The following is a 26,684-nucleotide window of genomic DNA, read 5'->3' as shown; positions in this document are numbered from 1 at the left end:
AAATGCCTTGGATATGATTTGTGCTTAGCACACACCAGCCCATTAGCTGGTAGAAGAGACTGCTGCAGCTTACATCATGGATGGCAGCACATGAGAAAGTGCTGCTAAGCACTGTGAGCATGTCTGAGAAGACACTTTTCAAAAACGATGATAAGGAGCACATTTAGCAGATGGGTCTTGGATGTAGGTAGCTGCCTCTTGGCGCTTGATCTTTTTAGTGACATTGTCACGTTCTGGTTCCCTTCCGAATGTCCTTTTCTGTGGATGCTAACTCTTCCATTTGTAGTGTGGCCTGCGTGTTTACAAACAGCTCATTTTGCAATCAATTCTACAGCTAACCTTGAGAGGAAAAAAGTACAATTTAGGGGTCGTAATGCTGTGTGCATTGACAAGCAACACCGAGATAAAGAAAAACAAAGCTGATGTAAATTTGGGCAGCTGGAAACCCATCATGAGTCACCAAACATGGTGAGGGCTGCAGAAGCCCAAGCATGTATGGATGATTATAGAGTATGACTTTTCCATCTTGGAAATGGATTGATTGGTTGAAAACATCTGAACTTGTAGTTTAATGCTTCACTTTGATTATGGTTTTTAAGAAAGGAGCTTGGCTTCAGACATTTTAGTTTATAATTTAGAGAGACAATTGGATTCAGTCCCACTGAAATTAACATGGGACTAGCTGAAAGATGAGGTATACTTACCACAGAGAGGATAAATCAAGGTCCTACCAAAAATAAGGGCAGTAATTATCATCCTGTTTATGACAAACCCTTGCCCCTTCTACTGCCTCCCCTAAAAAGCATACCATAATGTGGCCCAGCTGTCTTTCTCCTCTCTATGCTGACATGTATGTGATGGTTGACCTAGTTATCTTCGCCTCAGAATAAACTTAGTTATTGATTACCATTAATCCCTTTAGCTTTGAGAACTGGGAATCATGGAGGCTGTATCTGCAGCTTGAGGCAAACTCCTCTGTCCCCAGGTTTTGCTTCCTGATACCTTGAAATTTGGTCTTGAAAACATAATGAGGTTTGACGACTTCGGTCTTTAAAATGTTATCTGCCTCTGCGTGTTCTGTGAAAGCCCTGGTATTGTAATTCGGTAATGTTACTGTAACCGTGATTATTTAAAGGCACACACAAGTTATGTGGAACGATGATAAAAAGCTTTTCCCATACATTGTCTAAAAGCAATACATAAGTAGGTTTCTAGTCAGCCAGTTGCACTGCGGTTTTAATTTATTTTTCCCATATATGAAGAGTCAGCCCTGTAAATAATACTTGTTGAATAATTTGTCAGGTTGATATTAATACCCATTTTTAAGAAAAAAACCAAAGCACTTTACTTTTCAGACACAGAATCAGTTCCTCAGGTGACTCCAGGGATGTAACGGGCTGCTCAGAACCAACCCAGAGACGTAATTTTTGAGGCATCTGTAAATATGCGTTTGTTTCTGTAACGAGATAGGTTTTTCTTGTCCCAAAACAGAATGTCTTGAAAGTGCTCTTACGAGAGTTAGGCAAAGTGCTGTTTCTTAACGTATATATCTGTAACAAATGATCTGAATTCTATACTTGATCAGGTTCAACATTTCTAGTACTAGGTTGCAGAAGATATATGACTATTTCTGTCCTTGAAGAAACTCAATCACAGAAATAGAGGAATGCAGTCATCTTCTCCCTGTTTTAGTAGTGCAAGCAGTTTTTGATTCTTTAGAGATTGTTGATCAAAGACTCAATTCAAGATCAGCACGTTAAACCCCTTAGCAAAGAAGTCCTCACCCACTGCTGCTGTTTTTGTTCTCTATTTATTTATTTATTAATTTATTTAAGAAAGAAGGAGAAATGGGATATCTCAGGTGCTAGAAGTCTGGGAAGTACAGAGGGCTACCTTGATGTAGACGATGAAAACGGGTCATAAGAAAAACAGTGTGAGGTAAAGTTGATGACCTTACATGGAAAGAGCAAGCTTGGATAAAATGCAGAAGTTGTGGAAGGTTGCTGGATGTGGAGCAAACCTGAAAGGATATACCCGAAAAAGCATCTATGAAGAGGAAAAGAGAGAGAGCAAGGTGGTCCTGATGTGTTTGGTTATCATTATGTTATGTTTAGTATGTTTGGTATGTTTGGTTTATAGAGTTAATGAAGAAATGTTACCTTAGACCAGTTTCCATTTTTTCATTGCTTTTTTCTGTGAAGAGAACCTGAAAACAATTTTGAAGGGGAAATTTCTCCCTCTATTTTTTCCTCTTTTAGTTCGAAAGCCTTTTGTGTATGAGAAAGACAGGCATTTAAAAATGTATTTAGTTCTTCTATTGCAAACTTGCTTCTTGTGATTTTAAGCTAACTTGAAAAAGTGTATTTTAACCAATAAAGATTTTACGTAATTTACCTCTGCTTGGCATCAGCTTAAAATAAACTGATTGTGTCTTCCTTAAGAAAGGTAAAAAATACCTCTCATGTTAAACTCTGAACATTGCAAGTTTTTCCGGAGTGTTTCTGTGGGTATCATAAATCTTTCTGTGCTCTTGAACCTTGTTGAAGAACTAATTGAGTTTGAGTGTTTGAAGGAGTCTGGGGTGATTTCAAAACACGGGTTCAAAGCTGGTTGCTATCAGAAGGCAGCAAGCAAAACAAAAAAAGCATTCAGAGAAGTGATAAAAAATCTCTTCCTTTCTCAAGTGCATCTTTCATTTTTAACTCTTGCAGTGCCATTGCCTTCTTGAACATCTAGCTGAGAAGAGAGGGTTTGACCTAATTTTGAAAGTCCTCTTAGAGGATCAGCAAACAATCTTATTTCCTCTTTTTGTGTTAAAATGGGGAGTAGGAATGCCTGTGTTTTGTGACTGAAAGTGTTTTGTTAGTTGTATTATCAGTGCAAAATTTCAGTAAAAATTTGAAAGAGGAAAAGGAGCCCAACCTTTTAATATGGTAACCAAAGCGCTGCGTAGGGAGTCAGGCTGAATAACTCAACTTTAATTTATTCTTGGGTTTGAATAAATGTATTAGTGATGATCTGATAACAAGTTGTTGCTAGTTTAGTCTGTAACAAAGTAATTGAAGAGTTTGTGTGTGGTTCTGTCTGAAGTGTTGAGTTGGTCACATAACAGACAAAAGTAAACTTTCTCGTTCCTTGCTATGGATTTAAGAAGTCAGGCTTGTGGTTACAGCTATACACAGTATTTCTCTGAAATACCCTCCAAACTATTTCAACTGCAAATCTTCAGAAATCCTGTCCGCTTGCTAGTGTGCTAGCAGATGTATGAGCGTTTTCCCTGTTCATGACTGCTTTGGAGTGCTTTCATTAAAATAAGTAATTACTGACTGCAAGAATCAGATTAGAAACTGCAAAGAACAAGAAGAAAATTTAATTCACTCTTTTTTAAGCAAAGTGGAAGTGACATTCTTGGGTGGAAATATCTTTTTAAAAATTTCATCCGAACAGCTGCCTTGTGATGTTAGCACAGTAAAGTAGTTTAGAAATACTACTTCTAACTGTTAACTACTTTAATTTGATGTATACTAATGCCTGGTACAGAAATAGCATTCAGGAGACAATACCCATCCACTGAACAGCCTTGCAATTTTTGTGTGTCTTTACATGAATTTAACTTGCTTGCTACAGTGCTTGCACTTGCAAAACCAGAAAGTCTGCCCTCCAAGAAAGGGTTTGTACTGGGGGGGCTGCTCAGAGTCCCCAGGTGAATGGAAAGCGGAGCCCTGTGAACAGGGAGGTGGTGAAGTGGTGCTCTTCGGCATGTGGGTGCAGGTCACGCCACTCCTTGGGTCCTTGACTTCATGGCTCTTAGAGCCAGGGTACAGGCTAGCAGGAGTGGGATCTACTGTATTTGTAAAATACTGCTACTACAAAGAAGTACTGCTACTACTACTGAATGGGAAAATTAGTAAGCCTGGAAGTGATGCAAGAAGTGATTCTTGCAGCAGATCTCGATGCTGTTGAGTATCCCGAGGAAATTTACAAAGATTTTGGGAAGATTTGTCTTATAATGGGAACTTTTAAAATAATGTGAATAGTTTTTAATAACGATGCTGCTTCAGCTCATCAATACATTGCTGAACTATCTGGGGTTAAGCTGGAACTTTCCCTTGGCCCAGCTAAGTTCTGGTTAGTCCATGCAGATACCTAGTTGTGGCTGCTCCTGGGATGGACTATTACATTTGGAAGATGATAAATCTGATCCAATAGTCTGTGAATAATATAAGAGTTTTTGTGACCTTGGGATGAAGTAATTGTTTTTTTGAGGACCTGCATTTGTTCTGTCTTGTATCATTATAATCTGGTGGCAATTTGTGCGCACATTTAACTTGTTCTGGGAAGAGTTAACATCTACTCAAAGCACCAGAAGACTGGAACCACAAAATTGTTGTAGTTCTTCACATTTTTGCTGAAAGGAAAAGAGAGAGAGAAAGAATTTTTAAAGTAGTGACATGTCCTAAGCATTACTTCATGAGGTGATCTAGGAATTTTTTTCACCAGTGTCATTTCTATTTATGAGGTTTCTATTATTGCCATAATACACTACCTTTTTCTCTGTGATACCTTAGATGAGTTGTGAGGCAATGAAGACAGCTGACTCTATTAAATAGAAAACTTCTCTTATTTTCAGTAATGACTAATATTCTGTGTTTATCTCATTTTTAAAAAGTTTAAGCCTCATGAAAGCCACATTAAACAAGCCTGTGCAGAAGTGGGCTGCTGTTGCATTTTATATCATATTTACCATTTGAAATAGGAGAAGCAAGCAAAGTTGCACTGTAGCCAGCGGTGGTGCAATTTCACCAGTGCTTTGTCACAGAAACATGAGGGAGTGCAGCAATGTTGTTCTGTCAGGTAGCTGATCACACAGAAGTGAGAGTAGATGCTTACAGCTATGAAGTTAGATGATATCATGTTTCACAGGGCTTTTGTTTTATTTGCTGCTTTGCCAGGGCATCTTTTGTGATGGCGTGCCTCAAGTTACTCTTTTTACATTTTCTAAGACTTCAGACAGGCTTTAATAAGGTAAAGAGAAATATCTTTAGCAGTCTGTTTTACCGGTTATGCTTGCACTGTATTCATGTCATTTAAAAAAAAACAACTCTCTTAAAATTTTGTCTGTGCAATCTGTGCTGAAATATGTATCAAACTTAGGAAGTTTGTTTTCAGAGGCTTCCTCATTAGTTACTTAAGAACCCAAGAGGGAGTGATCCCAGGAAATTAAGCCATTGTCTCAGTGCTGTAGTTGCCCTGCAATACAATCTTGTGTTGAAATGATATCTTTCCTCTGGATGAAACCTTATGAGCTATTGCACAGCATGAGAGTTTTTATAAAGCACACAGATTGAAAGTTCACACCTCTGTTAAAGGTACTTGAGTTACACTGAGGAGGAATATTCCCTTTGCAGCTAATAAAATCATCATCATCATTTCAAGGACACCTCTGTAGTCAGTGCTTTTAGCAAAAAAGCTCAAAGCTGCTACGTGTGGGCCTGATGAAGGATGAACAGGTGGATAATGGGGAATGTAACAGCAGGGTAACAGAGAGAAAAGAGAGCTGATACACAGAGACAGTTACGTGATAATTAAGGAGAAGAAGAGGGAAGCAAGTAGATAATGGAATGTAAATACTGTGGAAGAGACTGACAGAGAGGAAAGAAAAAGGTGGGGGAACTGATGGTCCCTAGGTCTCAGCGAGTGCCCCATTGCCAGAGGAGTGTGTGGCTGCGGTAGGATCATGTGGGGCTGTGTGCAAGATGCGGCTTGCCTTATCCAGCCCTTTCTGGACAGGGTGTTGTGGAGGTGAAGAGAGCCCCTGCTGTCAGCTTCACAGCTGGCTCCTGTGGGTGATGAGAGTGTTGACTGCTGGTTAAGCAGTTGTCTGTACTCAGGGACCGTGTTACAAGGCTGTAGGCATCACAGCCTGGCTCTTTGCAAGTCCACAGCAGGGCTGTTGGAGCCAGGTATCAGCTTCCTGCCTGTAACCATAGCAAGGCTGCTTAGCAAGATGAAATTGGTATCACAACAGTAACACCACTCACATCATACAACATACCCATTAATTTCACATACCATGGAAATGTGCTGGAAATTCTGGAGATAACATGCTCAATGTTATCCCCCCACCTCGCTTAAGTCGATAGAGAAAATGAACAGCATTGCGCAAGTGATTAAGTTACTGCAGCCTAATGAGTAAAGGCAATGGGAATAGACATAAGCTGCTACCTGGGTGTTTTTAACTGATACGCTGTCTAATTGTAATGGGATAGAAATGAGTGCCCTCTCAGCTGCCGTTATGCATCACGTTAGTAATAAATTAAGTTGCAGAAATCCAGTGGGTTTTGAGCATTTGCAAGTTTACGTGCTTTTCTCCAGGCCCGCTACTATATAGTGATGGTAGTGTCTACCATAATGCCTGATAGTTCTGTTTTAAAAATTAGTAGCAGAGAAAGACTTGGATACTCTACATGAAAATAGGGACTTTTGCACCAGTACTTGGGATACAGTCAGGTTTTCAGTAAGTTCATCAAGTCCCTAAGAATGCGTGAGAAGCAGCTGTAGAGCAGCGCTCATAGACAGCTCCTGTGCAGCTGTAAGTGGCATTAAGGCTGGGGTTCATAGCGGAGAAGCTCTGTGCTGTAGGTAGGGTAAGCATGAAAACATAGAATCATAGAATATTCAATTTGGGTTGGAAAGGACCTTAAAGATCATCTAGTTCCAACCCCCCTGCCATGGGCAGGGACACCTCCCACTAGGTCAGGCTGTTCAAGGCCCCATCCAACCTGGTCTCGAATACCTCCAGGGATGGGGCATCCACAACTTCTCTGGGCAACCTGTGCCAGTGCCTCACCACTCTCATAGTGAAGAAATTCTTGCTTATGTCTAGTCTAAATCTGCCTCTCTCCAGTTTATACCTATAACAGACCAGTGCTTGAAACAACTTTAGCCCTTCTGTCACTTTTGCTGAAAGGAAGAAAGCAGGGGAAAATACTACAACTTTATCCAAAGGATTGTTAGGCTTTTGAAAAGGGATATTTGTTGTCTTTCCTTTGGGAAGAGTGCTCATCTGTTCCACCTTGTGTCTAATAACAATTTGGGGGGGGGGGCTGTGTGCTTGCAGACATACATTGGTTCGATAGTTGCTTCGGTGAACCCTTACAAGAGCATCCCTGGACTGTACGACTGCGCTGCCATGGAGCGATACAGCAAGCACCACATGGGAGAGATTGCACCTCATATCTTCGCTGTGGCAAATGAGTGCTACCGCTGCCTTTGGAAGCGCCATGAAAACCAGTGTATCCTCATCAGGTAAGTGGCTGTTACTACTTTGATTGTCCCTGCCGGTGAGCCTTCCAAGGTGATTTAGGAGTATGGGTTTGGCCCACAGGGAGAGGAAAACTCGGATAGAAAGTGGGCTTTTAAGTCATCAGAGTTTCTGGAAAGAGTTCTGAATTCAACTCTGTGTTGTTCTGTGAGCGTCTAACAAAATGTTATTTTTTCTTACTCTTCTTAATGATCTCCTTTAGTGAAAAAATTGATCATATTTTTAGGCATTTTTGCTACTTACCCATCTAATGTCACCCTAAGTGCTTTTCTCACCAGTTTAAACAGCTCTGTGCCACTCACTAGTTTGTCGCCATTAAACCCTGAACCCTGTATCGAGAGGAAAAGAAAAAAATAACCCACCTGTATTGAGAAGTGCAGTAAATAAGAACAGCAAAAGAGAAAACCCTCCACGTTTCAGCCACTTAATTCTGCCTGTTTGATCTTCCTTGCTTAATCTTGTTGTGCTTTAATTCAGTGGTGATTTAATAGCTTCTTATTTGATCCACTGTGTCGCTGGTGTTCAGGATCTCACTGATGTCAAATGTACATTGAGAGCAGTTGGCATTTCAATAGCTTTTTGCTACTTTCAGCTCCTCCTTCCTTCATGCTCCAGAAGAGATGCAAGTGCATCTCTTTCCCCGGCCTGCCAGCTCAGCTGTGTGGGCTCGCATATGGGCAGGGAAGCCAAAACCTTGCCCACTGGATTGGGAGGAGCAGCTCGGTGGCAATGGCAGCATGGCACTACACCGGCCTCTAGGCGGGGGGTGGTGTTTGTGGGGGATCAGAGAGCCTGCGTTTCCCCTCCCTCTCCTCTGTCGCCTTCACAATGTTTTTGTGATTAGGCCTGTTTGCTGTCGCCTTCCTGCAGCACAAGTTAAGTGTAGAACTCTTGAGACAAAAGGTGACAAAATTTCAGCTGTCGCCCGACCTTCACAGGACCCCTTGCAATGGCCCTGGGATCGTGGCATGGGGCAGTCTGTGGGGCTGAGTGAGAGCAGCATGTTTTGCAGTAGGCAGTTTCTGCTGGTGTTGAAGATTACAGGCCAGTTTGCAAGGCTTCCTGGATAAGAGGATTTGGCACTTGCAATTCAGCACCCGAGCTGTTGTTAGGAATGTGGAACAGGTGCAACACAACTAGCTGTGGTTCCAGCTTTCTGCTAGCTCTCAGGTCACGGTTCCTGCCTGCCCTTACCTCTTGGCACGTTCTACCTGGCAGTGGCACAAAGATGGAGGGGGCTGAGTGTGTTTTTCAGCTTTCTTCAACTATATTTCTTTTTATTATTTAATACATAGTGCTGTACATGTAACGCTGAGTCCAGGTGATGTTCTGAGAAAAAATGAAGTGCACAGAGATCTTTGTCACTTGAAAACAGCTAGCCTGGAGTCATGATTTCATGTTTTAATCATAGAATTACCGGGTTGGAAAAGACCTCTTGGATCACCAAGTCCAGCCATTCCTATCTGCCACTAAACCATGTCCCTGAGCACCTTGTCTACCCATCTTTCAAATACCTCCAGGGGTGGTGACTCAACCACCTCCCTGGGCAGCCTCTGCCAGTGCCCAATAACCCCTTCTGTGAATTTTTTTTTCCTGATATCCAAACAGAACCTCCCCTGGTGCAGCTTAAGGCCATTCCCCCTTGTCCTAGCACCTGTGATGCCAAGTAGTTAATTGTGAACAGTCCATGTACCCAAATTTTGGGGACCAAAATGATTTCTGGTGCCTAGCAGGTGGCTGTTAGTGTAGTGGCCCACATATTCTATGTTTCTCTCTAGTTCCCTGCAAGCTGCTAAGAGAAAAGCAGATTCTATCCTAAAAAGGACATAAGCAGAAGTCTCTGATATTCCATAGAAGTCTCCAGCAGTGCCTGCTCTGTAAAGCATGTGCCTTAGTACAGATAAAGCATAATATGGAGAAGTTTTGCATTAGCAGTCCTTTTTAATTTTTTTTTTTTTTTTACTGTGGTCATGGATTAAAACAACAGTTTATGTAAGTTTGGTGTTTCAGACAAGTGCCACAATGCAACGTTATAAGGGTATCTTGATTCTACAGAAACTGAGGGAACGTGCGATCCAAATAACAAAAAATTAAAAGTCAAATCTGCTTTCCTAAAACAGTGTTATCTATTGTAGCTGAGAAGGACTCAGTGCAGAAGTTTCTAAAATTACCAAAGGTTTTGAGTGGCCATCATGAGGTTTAGGGAAATCCTTGCGATCATACACTTTGAGGCATTTAGAAGTGTGCTCATCCTCTTCAGCACCCTGGTCGTTCCTGCATCTTTTACTGGCTTGGAATTAGATGTTGCAACAATCACTGTTAGGCTTTCTTGGTTATTACTGACATTTGAATAAAATGGTCAGGTGAAGCTCTCAGTGTCTTAATACAGGCAAACATTCTTGTGTCTCATATTTAATTTTAGAGATAATAAAAAGGAAATTCATGTTGCATCACGAAAACACAGTAAAGCATTACATCCAGTTAAAGTGCGTTAATTGTTTGTGTAGGCTTCACATTCTCGTAGTTTCACCTGCTCCTACTTAACTGAAAAGTGGGTAGCAAGTTGTCGCACCATCCCCAGGAGGTGAGGTGGGGAACGCCTGCCTATGCTCCTCCGGACTTGGAGTGCCCTCTGCTGGCATCCAGCGTTAGCTGAGCTTCGGGTTGGAGCTGCTTGCTGAAGGCATCGGTGGCAAAAACCCGTGGAAAAGCTTCTACTCTTTTGAAATGCTCTAGAGATTTGTCTGCGTGGGGAAAGGTGAGAGAACGAAGGCAAGAACCTGAGTTGAAAACAATCATCAGTAGGGACTCAAGATGTAACGCTAATGTGAGACCGTTTCCCCAGTATAACCACCCAGACCAGACATGAAAACAAAGGAGATACGGAAGAGATTATCCTAAATGGAGTCATCTGAAGGTGTTTCTTGGTCGGTCTGTGTTACACAGGCTTATTTTAATTCATGATAATGCTGCATAGAAATTACTTAAAAGCCTGAAGTGTCAGCAAAAAGGCACATTGAGGAAACTCGGCACAACCTGTGTATTAGAATATTTACATAGTTGTGGAATGGTATTTTTGTTCTCGCAGGCTAAAAATTGCTTATCTGGGTATTGAACTAGACAAAAACACCTACATCAATGGATGCTCATTTTCAGGTTGATCTGAACCTTACTGCAGAATAATTTAAAATAGAAAAAAAAAAAAAAAAAGCCCACCACAATTAAATTTGATACCACAACAGAGACATTTAAAAAATATATATAACATCTTCTGATTTTTTAGCCGGATGCCTTGGCAGGTGCATGAATGGAGTCTGACTTACTCAAGGAACAGCCAAACAACTTGTCCGAATGTAGGGAAGGTACTGAGTTCCCCGATGATTAGCTCTTGTTCTTAAACTGGGACCAAGTTCAACTTTCCATCCCTTTATTGTAAGAACAGGAAATTATCTTTAGAGATTTTTTTTTGTTTATTGATTGTTTAAGGTGATGTGGTCTGTGGACTAGCAAACACATGCTCTTCTCTCAGATGCAATAGCTATTGATCCAGTTTAAAGCACTCAAAAAAGAAGTGTAGAGCGGGTAGAGGAGCAGTCACCCTGAATTACATTCAAGTGAGTGCCAGGAGTGCAAAATCACAGTCTGACACCAGTTTGTTCTCTCTATTATCATCTGATGGCCTGACATTTTTGTTGTTGATGTTCAGCCTGAAAATCAGCGTGAATCAAAGTACTCTTTGGATGAGACCCAGACTTGTGATGTGAAGACACTGTTATGAGACTGACACACCAAAATTCGTATGCGCATTTGAAAAACTGCATTTGCTGAAGAAGCCTATTGTCTGAGTCTGTCTGTCTTTGGGGTTTTAAAGCCAGCAGACAGAACTGAGAAGTGATTTAAAGTAGTGTTGATACTGCCTCACTTGCGTTCTGCCTTTCAGAATAAGGAGTCTCTCTTGGTGACCCCTTTTTCCACTGCGGCAGTCTGGAGTGCAGGCTGCTGTGCCCTTAGCGAGATGCCCTGCGTAGAACAAGTCATGAAGAAAGTTTAAAGATCTCCTAAGTGGAGGCCTCCTGGGTTGCTGTCACACTTAATATATTCAGCATGCTGCACATAGTGATGTGGAGCAAGCTGGGCACTTAGATTCATGGGGTGGAAAGGTTGCTGGAAAGATTGGCTGTGTACTAAGAAATTCTCCCTTCTTTTACCGACCTTGGCAACTCCTTGTAGGCGTAGGCTTTTTAAGGGGTCTGAAGGACTGAACCCATTTAACCTACTCTTAACGTATGTACTGTGGGGCTGAATAAACAACTTTAAAGTTTAGCATTCTTGTCCTTGATTTTAATGTCATTAGTAATAACTATTTTTTGTAGAGCATTTGTAAAGGAAGAAGGCAGAGCCAACTTGATATGCATAAAGTAATGGGGTTCCAAGCTGAGCAGCATGATGCAGGGGTGAGATTTTACTGTGATGCCAGAGGCTCCAGGAGCCCATCCACTTAGTGCTCAATAGTAGTCATAAAACTAAATGGAATAGAGTAGTTACTTGTAAATTCATAGGGAATAACAGGATAAATCCATCCTTTGCTCGTATCTGAAGTATTTTGCACAATCCTTTTTCCCTGTTGCTTGTTATCTAGGAGGACTGTGGAACTGGAGGCTGGTCAGAGGAGAAAACAAGGGGTGATCAGAAGCATAACATAGCTCTATGTGGAAATGACTGATGGAGACAGGCTCGAATCTGGGAGGTGGGGTGCTATCCATGAAGTCATGTATAGCAGAGGGAGCACTATACATGCTCTCGACTCGACTGCTCCTTCCAACATGAGAACTAGGTGCATCAAATGAAACTAATAGCTCCAAAGCAACAAGACATGTTCCTATTTTCTTTAGGGGACATGGCTAGAAACTTACGGAAGATAAATCAGTTGAGGATTACAAGACACATAGAAACCAGGACTAGATGAGCAAGTGACCGAACGCTGGAAGAGCACAGAATGGAAATATCTCACATCTTCCCTGTGCATCTCCATTTGTAAACTGTCAAGAGATAGGACACAGTGCTGGTAGATCTTTGGCCTGACCCAGCTCTGAGCCTCTCCTGTTCCAAGTAAAAAATCAGGAACATGTAATTGTGCTTAATACTGACTGTACCAGAGATAAGTAATATTTTTCCATGACCTTTGAATATTGCATTTGTAGAATTGCTGTCTACTACAATGGGGTAACTCTCAGATCCCATAGAACTACAGATGCTCCAGAGCATGGGAGAGAGGGTAGCGGGTGAGGAAGATTGGTGTCAGTGGAAGAGCTGATGTCCTGGTTGGCACCTAGATCCCTGCCATCAAGCTATGCACTGCTCAGTAGGTGAGGGTTTAGGCAGGTGTCACTTGGTGATTTTTTGCACCAAACAAGGATGGTGCAAGCATTTGTGAAGCTCTTTCAAAACCTGTGATAGAATTGTTTTACTAATCAGTTAGTATACAAGGAGCCAGTATTAAATATGGGGAATATTAAATATTTCCTCTGTTCGCAGAGGAGCATGAGGGGGTGAGAGCCTGCAGAGAAAGAGCTACCAAAAAGTCCAGGAATCAAGGGTAAAACCAAATTTAAAAATACTGCAGAGTTTGCTTGAGATAATAGGAGTATGATGGATGAATCATACTTGCTGGACTACATGAGTGGGTAGCATATCTTGTATGAAGTTTTATGAAACATTTTAAAGGCTGACTCTTTCTGGGAAACACTTAAATCTCAGCTACAAAACTCCGTGTCTCATTGTGTTTTCTGAATGCCTCTTTCCTGGTTATTTTTGTAATTGTTGGCATTCATTTGCAGAAAAATGCCATGCTGCCTCCTTGGCCTGTACCTTTCTTCTTCACTTTTTACTAGAAAGCATCATTATCATTTGCTGTAACTGAAAATCACTGGGGTCAGCACTCAGTAATGACATGATAAAAGACTGTCAAATGAACTAGGCTTTCTCTGCTTAACCAGTTCTGCTTCATCAGAGTCAGTGATGAAACTCCTGCTTGCTGCAATTAAAAGAGTAGGATGAGACCAAAATGAACCCCTTTTCACTGGGAGTAAACAGAGATTAGAAATAGTTTAAATAGGAATTAGGAAAACTAGAAATTAGGAAACAGTTTAGGATATAACTCTGTGACTTCAGATGAAAAGTAAGCAAACTAGACAAATTTTAACCTTAAAATTTTAACAAGCTAAGTATCTTAGTGGCTTACAGTGCATTTCTTAAGGCTACATAATTAAAGGGAAATGATATTGCAGAAATTAGCTAATTTCATACCTTCCCTTTTTAGAGTGTTGATTTTGAAGAGTAATTATATTGCCTCCTATTTGTATCAGCATAATTGCTTATTAATTGTTTTTGAAATGTCAGTTTAGCATTATCAAACAGCTTTATTTTGCTGTGGGTGAAGATGAGAGGTTTTGCATCTCTGGTGGTGACGAGAGGTGAAAATTGTATGTTTTGATCTCATGTGAATCTGGTTCATTTGGATAGACGTATAAAAAGTTTGTTTAAAGAACATGTAGGTCACTGAGAATATCAGTGTTAATTATACCAGTAGCCTTTATGTGTTATAATATGCATTGGTGTCTCTAACCTCCTCCTTCTCACAGCAGGGCGTCTTCCTTAGCTAGATTGCTGCAGCATAATTCCAAACTTTCCCATCTTAATTCACATTATGGACTTTCTCCTTGACCAGTGCCCTGCCTTTGTTTTTCCATTTTGATAAGAAATGTTGGATAGTTGCTTGTATTCAGAGCCCTTTGTTGCTTCGTAGGTGGTGTGTGCATCCTTACGCAATCAGTGCCTTGAAATGCTGTCCGAGCAGTGGTATGGAGTCCAAAGATAGCTCGCATCTTCTGTTGCATGTCATTTTCAGCAAGTTTAGAGGGGTATTCTGCCGATGTTTGAGTATCATTTCTAATCACCCCGGTCTTCCTGACCTTCAGTAATTTGGAGGGCTGGCCAGGCAGAGGGCATTTTGGCTAGCAACTGAAACTGTGTGAATGTGTTCCTCCTCTTCTTTCAGTGGCGAAAGTGGTGCCGGTAAGACAGAAAGCACTAAGCTGATTCTCAAGTTCTTGTCTGCAATGAGCCAACATTCACTGGAGCTGTCCTGCAGAGAGAAGACCTCCTGTGTGGAGCAAGCTATTCTTGAAAGCAGGTACTAGATATTTCAATACACGGATTTTTTTTTTTTGCAGAAGACATAAGCCTTATTATTGAAATAAGAACATTCAATGTAATTAAAGATGTGGGAGTGTTTACTGAACAATAGAATGAATATTGGAAAGGAGGAAATTTGCCATTAAACAAAATTACCTGGCTGCTCTAGAGAGTTGTGAGCACAGTGGTATAGCTTAATGAAACAAAGAGATGCAGGATTTATAAATGGTTGATGCTTTAGCGGTGTCTTTCATTTTGTTTGGGGCTGAGTTCAGATAATCAAAGTGAGGCAAATGGGTGATGGGAGAGAGAAAGCATTGGTTTATTTTGTGTAGCCTGGGGATAAAGTAGAACAAGATACAGCATAGTGAGGGTGAAGTGTGGTAAGTGGTAAAAGAATGCTGAGGAAAGGGAGGATAAGGAGAACTGATAAGACAGATGAATAAATACATCAGATAAATTGGACATACTATATGCAAGCGAAAAAATATCTCAGTGTTCAAATGAAATAACACATGGTTCTAAACTATTCAGAAACAAAGACAATTTGAGACACTAGTACTTTTGTTTATCATGCTTCATCTCTGTTTTACCTGCTGTATCTTGATGCATTTTTAATTGCCTTAGGACAAGGACTGTTTTTTATACATCTATCTAGCAATTTGAATGTGCTGAGATTTCTTATTTATGTAATTCGAGTACTGCAATGAGAACTGCATGTATCTTTTGAGCAGTAGCAGATTAAGCTGCAGGTAGCTTTAGTACAATTAATCTTCCTGTTGCTTGAATACTTGCATCGTTTTATAGAAAACTGAGATACCTGTTGTTAATAAATTGAGGCTGATCCTGAGGATGGAGGCTGTGGCTGAGGAGGGTGTCGGAAGGGAGCTTTGCAGAATGCTGTTCCTTTTACCAATCCCATGTGAAACTGTTGGCATGCTGGTCACACATTAACGCTCTTGTCATTCTTCTGTATTTTCGCAGCCCCATTATGGAAGCTTTTGGCAATGCGAAAACTGTTTACAACAACAACTCAAGTCGATTTGGGAAGTTTATTCAGCTGAACATCTGTCAAAAAGGAAACATTCAGGGAGGAAGAATTATAGATTGTATCCTCATTTGGTGATTCTACCTCTGTTTGTGGGCAGCTCCCACTTACCTCCACTATGGAGGGCTGAGAGAGAAGTGGTTAACCCTTGTCCGTCCTTTCACTCCATCCTGAAACATATACATAATTAAATTGAGCTGATGTAGGTGAGAAAGGGAAACTGAAACACCAGATTCCACATAGTTCTTGCACTCGCACACATGTATTTGTGCCAAGGTGTGTTTTATGTACCCTTGGGGAACTATGATTTTGTATTGCTACTCGTAGCGTGGTTTATGTGCATGATCCTATGTATTGGTCTAAAACAGCCTGAGTTTTTGGGGATAAGTTCATTTGCCATCTTTTTCTCTCCTGTATTGTATCCAAAGATAAGTTTCTTACTTTCCTGGAAAAGTGCTTGAAGGAGCAGAGCTGCTGAATTTCTGTAGTATGAGCCTGGGTGGGTCAAATTCTTAGATTTATCTTGCCTTTGGCAAAACCGGACTGTGAGCCAGCTCCACCTGAGCACCAGAGGTGCGGGGATGAAAAACATACCTAGTATTTGAATGTAAACTGCTTTACAGTGGGACATGTTTCATCCATAAAGCTGTTTCCAAGCCTTAAGGAAAAGAAAAAGTAATGGAAAGCAGATGTGCTTTAAAATCCAGAACCTGACAAGTCCAGTTTTGATGGGATGGAGAAGAATGAGGTGTAGGAACATATTGGTATTAGACCTGCTGCAATATTATCATTGTGCTGCTTTATTCATCTTATTATGGCAGTAGGCATGTTGTGAGAAAAGATCATGATGCTCTTCCTATTGTCAGAAATGAAAGAAGAAAGATTAAAAATAGCTTGTGCGTTAATTGCTTTTTTACCTTATTCCTTGACTGAAGTTTTTCTTCCTGGCTGTAGATTTATTGGAAAAAGTAAGTTGATGCTTAGTTTTGCTCGGTTATTTTTGTTCTATTTAATATTTTCTTTGAAAACACAGATTTAAAAATTATCTTTAAAAATGATTGCTTAAATGGAAACTATTTTTTTTACTTTGACAGAATCGTGTAGTAAGACAAAACCCTGGGGAAAGAAATTATCATATATTCTATGCTCTGCTGGCAGGGGTAGAAGAGAGGGAGAAAGGTGAGTGGCAAAGCACAAGTCACACAACTTTAGGGTCTTTCTGCTAGCAGTCAGCCATGGTGACAGCAGTGGAGAATTTAGCTGCAGAAACCCACTAAACCAAGCAGAGAAATAGGTTATTTATTCAGCTGGGATTCAGTGAGTGTGAATTTGAGCTCAACTTGATAAAGCAACCTGCTTATTTGAAGAATGTCACCGAGCTGCCAGTAATTTTTCCCCCAGCTCCTACCGTGGCCCTGGGAAAATTACTTGGGGACAAACACGCTTCATTCTGTTCAAGCTGAATATTTTTGCTGGTACTAAATAACAGCAGCAAAGAGACCTAATTCTGGTTCCTCTAATCTGCTCTCATAAAGAATAAATCCAATGAACAAAAGAATTACATTTTTATATGTGCAAAATTGCCTAAAGCTGTCTCAGCACCTCCCATAGGGCCTGTTGTCTTTGCATGCTAAAAAGTAGAGTTAACTCTGTTGTGCAGCTAAACAAAGCAAAAAACTCAGCAAAATAAAACCACATATCTGATTTTAGTATAAAATTTTGTGTGTGTGTCATCATAATTTCTGAGCAAATAAATTGTAAACTATTTAAGTCAGACATAATAATTTGTGGAGTACTTTTGTTTCCGGAATTTTTTTTTCACTCGTCCTCTTTTCTTTCCTCACTAGATGCTTTTTACTTATCTGTACCAGAGAACTACCACTACCTGAATCAGTCTGGATGTATAGCGGATAAGACAATCAATGACAAAGATTCTTTCAAGGAAGTCATTGTGAGTGTTTTCTCTAGTTCTTAATGCTTTAAAAATGCTGGAGGTTGAGGTGCCTGAGGCCCATTGACAAAGTAGGAGACAAAGCCTTCTTGTGCTTACCGGCACTTGCAGTGCTCTCATTCAGGTTCTAATCTTACAGGGAGTTATATTTTCTTGTAACACTTCACTGCCATTTTGAGTGTGTCTTTACCTTCCCTCCAATATTTCTTTTTTACTCCATCAGTTCAAAGGGTGCTATAATTTAGTAAAACAATTACATTTTGGAATAAAAACAGTATCAGTTGGAAAGACAATAAGGCATTTACATGCCTTTGCCCTTCCCTGTAATGTTTTATATTACAGCAATGTCTGCTTCCACTCTTTTTCCATCCTAAAACTTTGTCCAGTTGATGTAGTGTCTACTAGGTTGAGCTCGCAGTGCAGCACATGGGGAGCGAAGCACCTGGGCTTCTGGGACTCTTCAAGTTGCAGCTGGGACATTGGTTGTATGGAGTGACTTACACAGTAGAGTTGGAGAAAATGTAAACACAGTTTAAAAAACAGGTCCTGAAGGAATCTTCTTCTGAATGGCTTTATATCTTCTACACACACCAATTAGCTACAGTAGTTATTCTATATTGACTGTTAGGATAGTTATAATTGCTTACTGTATCACCCAGGTGATATGTGTTAGATTTTTAAAATCAGACAAAATATTTGAGTTTATGCCCTTCATCAAACTATTTTTCCTTGGTGATATTAATCTCTTTGCCAAGCTGACAAATTAATGTGTAGTGGATGAAGCAGTTATTTTTAGTGTGATTTTAGTGACTATTTTTAGCCATCTAGTATGGCGGAAGGAGGTGTTAGAAAAGTTGGTAACTTATCTAAATTATAATCACATGGCTTAAGTCTATTAGCGTGACATTTAATTTGTGCTGATCATTCCAGGCTTAGCAGAGCATGAAATCAGGTGGGCAGGTGGTATTTGCATGCTGCCCGCAGCGCGGGCAGGCTTGGAGCAGGGGTTGAGGTTTCCAGGCTGCATTTTCAGAGCAGAAAGCAGGCAGAAACCCCACAATCCACCTTCGCCTGTCTTTTCCTGTTATAGTCATCCCCTTTGCTTATTTTTATTGTGGTTTAAGTCCTAGAAATGTTACCTAATTGAAACCTTTTTGTAGGAGGCAGGGAGGAACTGCACAGTAAGCATGGAGATGAACTGCCACCATTCTTAGTTGTGAAAGGTCTTCTATATAAATTAAACCTGCAACTGTTATGTGTTCTCTGCCTTTATTTGTGGGATGATTCGGAGGCTTTTCCAATTCATGATTTATGAAAGATGAAATGTGCCATGCATCATCTGTCAGACACCTGCAGTGACCATAACAGGATGAGCCTAAGCGTAAGGGTATAAAACTGATCTGGTCTCAGATAGGCTCGTATTAGACCCAAATTTGGGAAATTCTGATGATTTCCAGAGGCATACAATTACTTAGTCCAGCTATGTCATAGAAAAGTGTACATTCCTCTTCTTATTTTAGTGTTTCTTTAGACAGATTTGGTGTTCTTGTTACATAGTTGAGCATTGATCATTGTCATAGTGGTTTTTCATAGACAGAACACATTTTATGTAGATCTCTTTTTTGCTCAGTTTTCCTGTAAGGTGTTAGACCATGCTAGTAAGATGTGTCTTTGGGCTTTGTGGCTTGTGCAGAATATGCTGCAGAAGACCTCCTCTGAATTCTCTGTGGCTGAGACAACAAATGAGCAAATCTTAGGTGTTGCAATGTTTCCTCCCCCATGCCTTTTTTACCAATAGGCTAATTGGTAAAATTTGGTAAAAACACAGAAGAGGTTGTCAGTTACTCCTGCAAATTAGTGAGATAGCACCTGATGCACAACTCAGTAGAGGGTTTGAGGTTTTAAACAGAAGAGTGTGAAAGCAAATTACAGTATCCGTACAGCATCAAAAGGAGATTTCTTAAAACTAAATATTTGCATGTTTCGTATTGTCCTTGTGATGTCTTACTGCATTCAGTTTGGGATGAAACCAAAGGAATAAACTACTGCCAGTCCTCTGTCAGTCCTGGCTTGCCTTTCTAAGGCCTGACAACATAGTTGATGGGTTTGTCCTCGTCCCTGTTTTTGAATCAATGTATGTACTGTTGAAGAGGCTCACATGTCATTGCAGACTGCAATGGAAGTGATGCAGTTCAGCAAGGAAGAGGTGCAAGAAGTTTTGAGGCTGTTGGCTGGCATCTTGCATCTAGGAAATATTGAGTTCATCACTGCTGGTGGGGCACAGGTGTCCTTTAAAACAGGTGAGAAGACTGCATCCAAAAGTAAATGTTTCTTGACATTGTTAAAGCTAAATCTGCTGCTAGAATATCTGACCACAGCAAGGAAAAACAGTGAAAGGATCTCCCGGCTTTTTAGCACCTGTGAATATTGATTAAAATGTTATTTTTGCTTTTTTGGCAGATAAGACAAAGTAGTTCACTCCTGGATGATAGATCTTAATTAGGGAAGGCATTGGGTACTTATTTATTCCATTAATAGTAGTGAAATTAGTTTTAAATCTAATTCCTTCTTTGAAATATTTTTAAGTTGATGAAACTTAAATGCTCAAGTATACTCCTTAATTGAGATCTTCAGTGAAGGTAACTTTTGTCAGAGCTTTCAATACTTCAATTAAAAATCTGAAAGCATGTGCTGTTATTGCAAAAGATTGGACCGGGGAGCATTTTAAGTGTTTGTTGAAATACAGCAATAAAGAGTAGCATTGTGCAGTGCATTATATCCCACTTTACAACAAAATTGCAAATTGAAGTATGCATGTAATAAGATTTCATTGGTTTTCTTTATCCTTATTATCCCGTGGGAAGCTGAAATGCATTCATGTGGACAAAAAGTGAATTACTCTTTATATCTGGAAAAATACATGTAAGCGGTAGATTGCTTGAATCCTTTAAATGTAACATTAAAAGGAAAATAAATATTTGTGACTTACTTGTGATGAAATTCTAGTGCTAAATTCCTTTGGTTGTGTATATTTATACTACTGTGCCTTTTCATTAGCAGCAAAAACACATCCTGGAGTTTCTAGTTGTGCTTTCATCTCTAATCCTCATCATTTTAGATGCATCTTAAATGGTTATAATAATAAATAATAATCATACAAAATTTATTCATAGCCTTATACAGTTAAGGATGTGTTTGTATTTGACTGTTTCTTTTGCCAGCTCTGGGCAGATGTGCTGAACTGCTGGGGTTGGACTCCACACAGCTAACTGAAGCATTGACACAGAGGTCAATGATACTCAGGGGAGAAGAAATCCTAACACCTCTTAGTATACAGCAGGTAAAGGCATCTCAGTTTTGATGTATCTCTAGGGTCTGTTAAATACATGGCTTGGTCTTTGAGTCCAGTGTGTTCAAGAGCAGAATTTTAGTTCGTACATCTGAGTTGCTCCCAAAAATACTACATAGCTTTTTGGGAAAGGTATAATTGGACTTCAGAAATCTCTACAGATACCATCCTATCATTCTGGCCAGGGTTTATAGCTGGGTTCTTGTAATTCTTATTAAGCCTGGTTGCTTACCAATTTTTTCCAAATTTTAATAATATAGGCTGATATTTTTCATTATGAGTATTTGTGTCAGGCATTTTTGAAAGCATTCAGAAAAAAACCCAATATTTACAAGAAGGAGATTAGAAAGAATTATGCATGGCATTATGCTTACATCTAGAAAGGGGTCAATTAAGGTCTTATTTCCTACTCTTTTCGTTGCCTTCTACCCATCTTAAGTATATAATTTCCTAAATTTTGAATGCTTTAGCTTTGAAATGTAATTTTAAAGCCACATAGGTGTAAAGCTGTTATAACTTGTACTGTGTAATTGAGACTCTCGGTAACTGTTAGTACAGTAGGAATGCAAAGCTACTTGCATTGTACCTTGTATGAAGAGCACTGCCTGGGAGAATCTGGTAAGTTCTCATTTGCAGGGTTGATTGATGTGTTGTGTGTTCTTCTTTTAATACAGGCAATAGACAGCAGAGATTCTATGGCTATGGCACTTTATTCTCAGTGTTTTGCTTGGATCATTAAGAAAATCAACAGCAGAATCAGAAGCAAGGAAGACTTCAAATCCATTGGAATTTTGGACATATTTGGATTTGAAAACTTCGAGGTAGGTTACAAAAGTGTGTTGGGTTGTTTAATTTTTATGCTTTTTCTTTCTACGTTTCTTTGTCATCTTCACTGGAACTTGTTTATTGACCATGTTATGACTTGACCCAGTTGATTGTTTGCAAAGTAAAATGCTTGGAGTGTATGCATTTTTTAAAATTTCTTTTCTCTATAGGTAAACCGTTTTGAGCAGTTCAGTATTAACTATGCAAATGAAAAGCTTCAGGAGTATTTCAACAAGCACATCTTTTCCTTGGAGCAACTGGAATACAGCAGGTGAGAGATACAGATGATTTGAAACAATGTTGAAAACAACATTTTTCACTTGAAATCTGAGTTCCCAGTTTCTGTAGCCTCCTTCGAAAATCTCTCAGTCTGGTTCTGTGTATTTTTTAAAAGTTAGCTGATTTTACTCTAATTTGCAAGATAAGTGCATCAGCTCCAGCTATTTCTATATTTACAATAATTTCGTTGTAATTGTCAATAAAAAGGGCCTCCTTATTTTCCTCAGGGAAGGACTGGTTTGGGAGGATATTGACTGGACAGACAATGGAGAGTGCTTGGATCTTATTGAAAAGGTAATAAAGAATTTGATATTGGTACCTGTAAAGAATTTGATATTGGTACCTTTCTAGGTTTTGTTCTGAGGTAGTAACAACACCAAGAAAAAGTGAAGAGAATGGTGACTCTTGTACATTTAAATAGTGATCTTTCAGTCAGATCATTTTCATGCATGGGTATGTTATCAGTTATACTGTAAGCTCAATATATTTATCTTTCCCCGTGGTAACTTTTAACAGTGTGTGTCTACATACAAATCAATATTTGGAGATGATTAAAAAGAACAGAAAAAGTAGGCAGAAAGAATGGCAATGCTTGTTCCTGTAATGACTTTTCATGGGATGCAGATAATTTACATTTCTTGCCTGCCAGTTTTGACTTCATCCACAATTTTGTCTGTGTTCTAATTGGTATTAAAGGAACATGTAAGAGCATGAAGTTTCTGCAGAGTTATCAGTAGGAACATTAGTGGTGAGGGGCAGATGAGGTCTGAGTTCACCACATAGAATTATAAAGCTGAAGTTTATACGTCATTTCATCTGTGTTCACTTCTGCCAGCAGTACAAGCAGACTGTGTGAGCTTGTCTCCATAGTGCTGCATGTGGCTGTGGGAGTTTAAGTGACCACAGAAACTGATGGCAGCGGGTAGGGGATCCAGATACCAGAATGTGACTGTAGTCAGGCCAGTGTGGTTTGTCCGGAGTTGCTCTGGACCAATGGGAAGTGGCTTATTAAAATGTGCCTTTGGAGGACACATTAATTAACTGCAGGGTAGTTTGCTTTGTTTGCCACCTCTTCTAGAAGGTGGGAAGTAGGGAACATCAAAGGAAATTACAGAGAGGCATATGCAAAGTAAAGGGAGGTTGTGTTTTATGCAGTGCGTAGTTAAGCTGTATATCTTTTGCTCTGCCCGTGGGCACTGCAAGTGCTGGAAGTTTGCATTCATTCAGCAACTAAGTAGATAATTTTATGGAAGAAAAATGTTTGAAAGGCTGTTTACACAAACGTCTCAAATTTAAGGGAGTCCTGATTGTTTTTGGAGGCCAGGAATATTTTCTGGGGCAATATCATTGTAAACATCTAAAACCTGCCTACATCAGAACTGTTGCTTCTTCCAGTGGCTTCTTTTTTTTTTATTTTGCCCATGTGTCATATGCTATATGTTTCCAAAGGAATGTTGGCAGAAAAATAGGATGCGGTCCTCTATGAAAGTGGAGTTTTAGTCATTTACAGGTGGTTTTGTACCTCTCTGCATGCAGTAACTTCAAGAGCTATGTGATTTTTCCGAACTGGAGACAATGTCTGTGTCCATTTGTGCAACTAATTTGTCTTTTGCCTCTTCTTGCTGTTTTAGAAACTGGGGCTGCTGGCGCTAATCAATGAAGAGAGCCATTTTCCTCAAGCTACTGATTCCACCTTGCTGGAAAAGTTGAATACCCAGCATGCTGTATGTGATGTTTCGTTCATTTTTTCCATGCAAATTATGGAGGGTCTCCTTGCTTCTGTAGAAATCCATGGTTCAAATATATGGGTGCATAGTTGTAGAGGCTGCCTTGGACGTGATCCTGCTTCCATGGCAATCCATATTATTTGCTGTCAAGACTGAGGCTGTTACCTGGAAGACTATATCCTTGTTACTATCCAGTTAGAGGTTTCTGTATTGGTGAATAAGCCAAATTCTGGTCGTAGTTAGAGCTCTGACAACGAAATATTCATCTTGATGTCATTTACTGAAAGGTCGCCAATTCCTCTGTCCAGACTAATGTTAGCTTTATTTGTGATCCCAGAATTACTTTTGAGAATTTCTGGAATACAGGCATATCCACCAATCTTCGTAACTGCCAGTTTAAGGCAGAACCTTCTTTTTCAAATTGCCCTTAAGAGGTGGTTCTGCCAGATGTGTTCAGATTTAGTATAATGCCTTTTTAGATACTATAAATCTGTTATTGCTGCATTTGAAGCAGCTCAGACTAACAAATCCTATTATTGTTATAAGTCGGTTGTTTGCTTTTGGAGCACTAATCTTCTGAGGAGTTCACTGGAAGACAATGGTTTGTTTAGGTCTGGGTTGAGAGGACAGTGTGACCCTTTGTATCATTCTGCTCCCTGACTCCCCCTCAAATATTTTTCTCTTTTTTTTCTCTTCCAATTAGAACAATCCTTTTTATGTAAAACCAAGAGTTGCTGTTCACAACTTTGGAGTGAAGCACTACGCTGGGGAGGTAATTTTCTTTTCTTTATTTGCTGAAATAATTCCAAATGGAGTTTTCATTAGCTTAACTTTACCCTAAGGCTGCTCAAAATTAACTAAAACACTCTGTTCCCTCAGCACTTTTCACAGTACTGCTCTTGTGAGGTGCCTGACTGCTTGGCTTGTTGTTTGAATCAGCTCTGTTTCCTGCTAGGTCCAATATGATGTCAGGGGGATCTTGGAGAAGAACAGAGATACTTTCAGAGACGATCTCCTGAATTTGTTACGTGAAAGCAGGTATGTTTCTGTGAATTTTGTTTAGGACTTGATGTTAAGGGTTGTCATATCAACTAATTCTGCCAGAGTTTGAATATGTTAGATGTCATGTAGCATCAGACTTCGACAGAGTTGAAATGACTGTAGAAGAAATCTTAGAGGTGCCTCCAAGCACACTGGTTCTCACAGTCACGTTTTCCTAGATTGTATAGTACCTTGTCCCTTCTTCAGTCCAGGAGGTTCCTAGAGAGCTCACTTATTACTCAGTGGTGAGTAAGGATGCAGAAAGCTGGTGATGTTTCTTAACTGTTTCAGGGTGCCTCATAGGCAGCGTGCATGAGTGCGTTTTTGCTTTGCATACAGCCTGATTTGCTTGTATTTCTGGCATTCCCTAATTTTTGATTGAAAGCTTAGTTGCAGGGACCTACCACAGTGCAAATTGCCATGTAGTAATTGCTTCAAAGGAAGAATTTCTATAAGAATTTATGTAACTGAAAATCTGAGCTTGGATGTCTTTGGTACCTGCATGCCTCCTGTTATTCAGCTGTGTAAGGTTTCAGGATCTTTTACCGTGGTACCCTGTGAGCTGGAGCGGTACCACGTCTCTTTTTGTAGGTGTGTGGTTGAGAGTCCAAGACACACAGAGGGGTGGCAGAAGAGGAGGGAGCTGAGCCCGGGTGTTGCTGTATCAGCTGCTGCCCTCACCCATTCCACCCAGTCATCCTGCCTTGCTGTGCGAGTTGCCTGTTTGTAAATCCCTTAAGCTCTTCTGTGGAGGGGAAGCTGTAAATAAGCATTTCCATCTCTATGTTGTTTGTTCTGGTTTCATGACATCTAATATCACATCTGTCAAATAAAATATGTAGGTAAAAGTAATAAATGACTTCAAGCTGCTGTAGAAGTGGTAAAAACAGCATACACAGCTGGTATCAGAAAGTGAGGCTCATGTAGGTGTTTTTTTGTGTTATGGCCTAAAGCAAGCTGTAAGTCTTGTTTTTCAGTCTTTGTTCAGGTACAGTTCCCATTACAGTCAGCTGGAATTTTGGGTAAGTGAGTGGAGTAAAATGCAGTAAGGACTCTAGGACTTCACACTTTGTTTTCCTAATGATATGTTGAGAGCGGAGAAGAAAGGACCTCCTTGTTTTGTTTTGCTATGGTTTGGTTTGGGGTTTTTTTCCTCCCCGGCATAAATTCGGCAAAGGTAAAATCTATTGCTTGAGAAAGGTGATGGAGAAAATAAATTTTGGGATGTAGAAGCTGTTTTCTAAGGGACAGTGCTTTCTTTGCAGCTGTAGTGGTAAACCTCATAGGCTGTTGAGATACACTTTAGAGATATTCTTTTTCTTCTCCATTTCAGTCTTGATTTCATCTATGATCTATTTGAGCATGTTTCAAGTCGCAACAATCAAGAAACTCTTAAATGTGGAAGCAAGCACCGAAAACCCACTGTTAGTCTCCAGTTCAAGGTTAGTTAATGTGTCGTCTCTGCTCTGTAGCTAATCAGTGAGAGAGAACCCTGTTCAGTAAAGAACAGTTGCCGATTAAAATAGGCAGAATTTGGGCATACAAGTGTTGTTGTCTCTTCTATGAAAATGCAGTTACTAATAAGCCAGTTGGCCATACTAGGTAGCTTTGAGCAGACACTAAACTTTGCATCACACTATCCTCACAAAACTCCTTTTGCTTTCCATTTGCTTCTCATTAATTTAAAGCCCACCTATGAAGTTGGTCTCTCTCATCCTGTTTTTACTTTCTAATTTAAAACCAACCACAAAATCACACAGAGCCTTACAGCACTGCCTGTATGCTAAGAAAAATAAGCACTGAATAAATACCTCATTAAGGTGTTGCCTTTCTCTTTAACTTGGTTTGGAAAGCATTTTTGTTAAATACTTTTTTAAGAGTCTTCACAGCCTTCCCATCAAAAATGGCACCAAACTGAAATCTAGCATAAAGTCTATCTGCAAGTT

General features: G+C 40.0%; 1 protein-coding gene across 1 annotated transcript in view; it reads left to right on the top strand.

Annotated features, from left to right (window-relative positions):
• MYO10 (myosin X) overlaps positions 1–26,684 on the top strand; it is a 165,032-nt gene that overhangs the window by 79,528 nt on the left and 58,820 nt on the right. Inside the window, exons 4-18 of the mRNA XM_054057324.1 lie at positions 7,121–7,308; positions 14,382–14,516; positions 15,503–15,627; positions 16,521–16,534; positions 16,661–16,745; positions 17,414–17,517; positions 19,688–19,817; positions 20,739–20,857; positions 21,541–21,687; positions 21,862–21,962; positions 22,198–22,264; positions 23,602–23,694; positions 24,401–24,469; positions 24,653–24,735; positions 26,072–26,180. Of these exons, the coding sequence (XP_053913299.1) occupies positions 7,121–7,308; positions 14,382–14,516; positions 15,503–15,627; positions 16,521–16,534; positions 16,661–16,745; positions 17,414–17,517; positions 19,688–19,817; positions 20,739–20,857; positions 21,541–21,687; positions 21,862–21,962; positions 22,198–22,264; positions 23,602–23,694; positions 24,401–24,469; positions 24,653–24,735; positions 26,072–26,180 (1,569 nt within the window). The remainder of the gene's footprint in view (positions 1–7,120; positions 7,309–14,381; positions 14,517–15,502; positions 15,628–16,520; positions 16,535–16,660; positions 16,746–17,413; positions 17,518–19,687; positions 19,818–20,738; positions 20,858–21,540; positions 21,688–21,861; positions 21,963–22,197; positions 22,265–23,601; positions 23,695–24,400; positions 24,470–24,652; positions 24,736–26,071; positions 26,181–26,684) is intronic.

Source organism: Cuculus canorus, chromosome 2, assembly GCF_017976375.1.
Source record: "Cuculus canorus isolate bCucCan1 chromosome 2, bCucCan1.pri, whole genome shotgun sequence".
Taxonomy (NCBI): domain Eukaryota; kingdom Metazoa; phylum Chordata; class Aves; order Cuculiformes; family Cuculidae; genus Cuculus; species Cuculus canorus.
The sequence above is the reverse complement of the archived record's forward strand: the minus strand, read 5'-3'. Positions and strand labels throughout refer to the sequence as shown.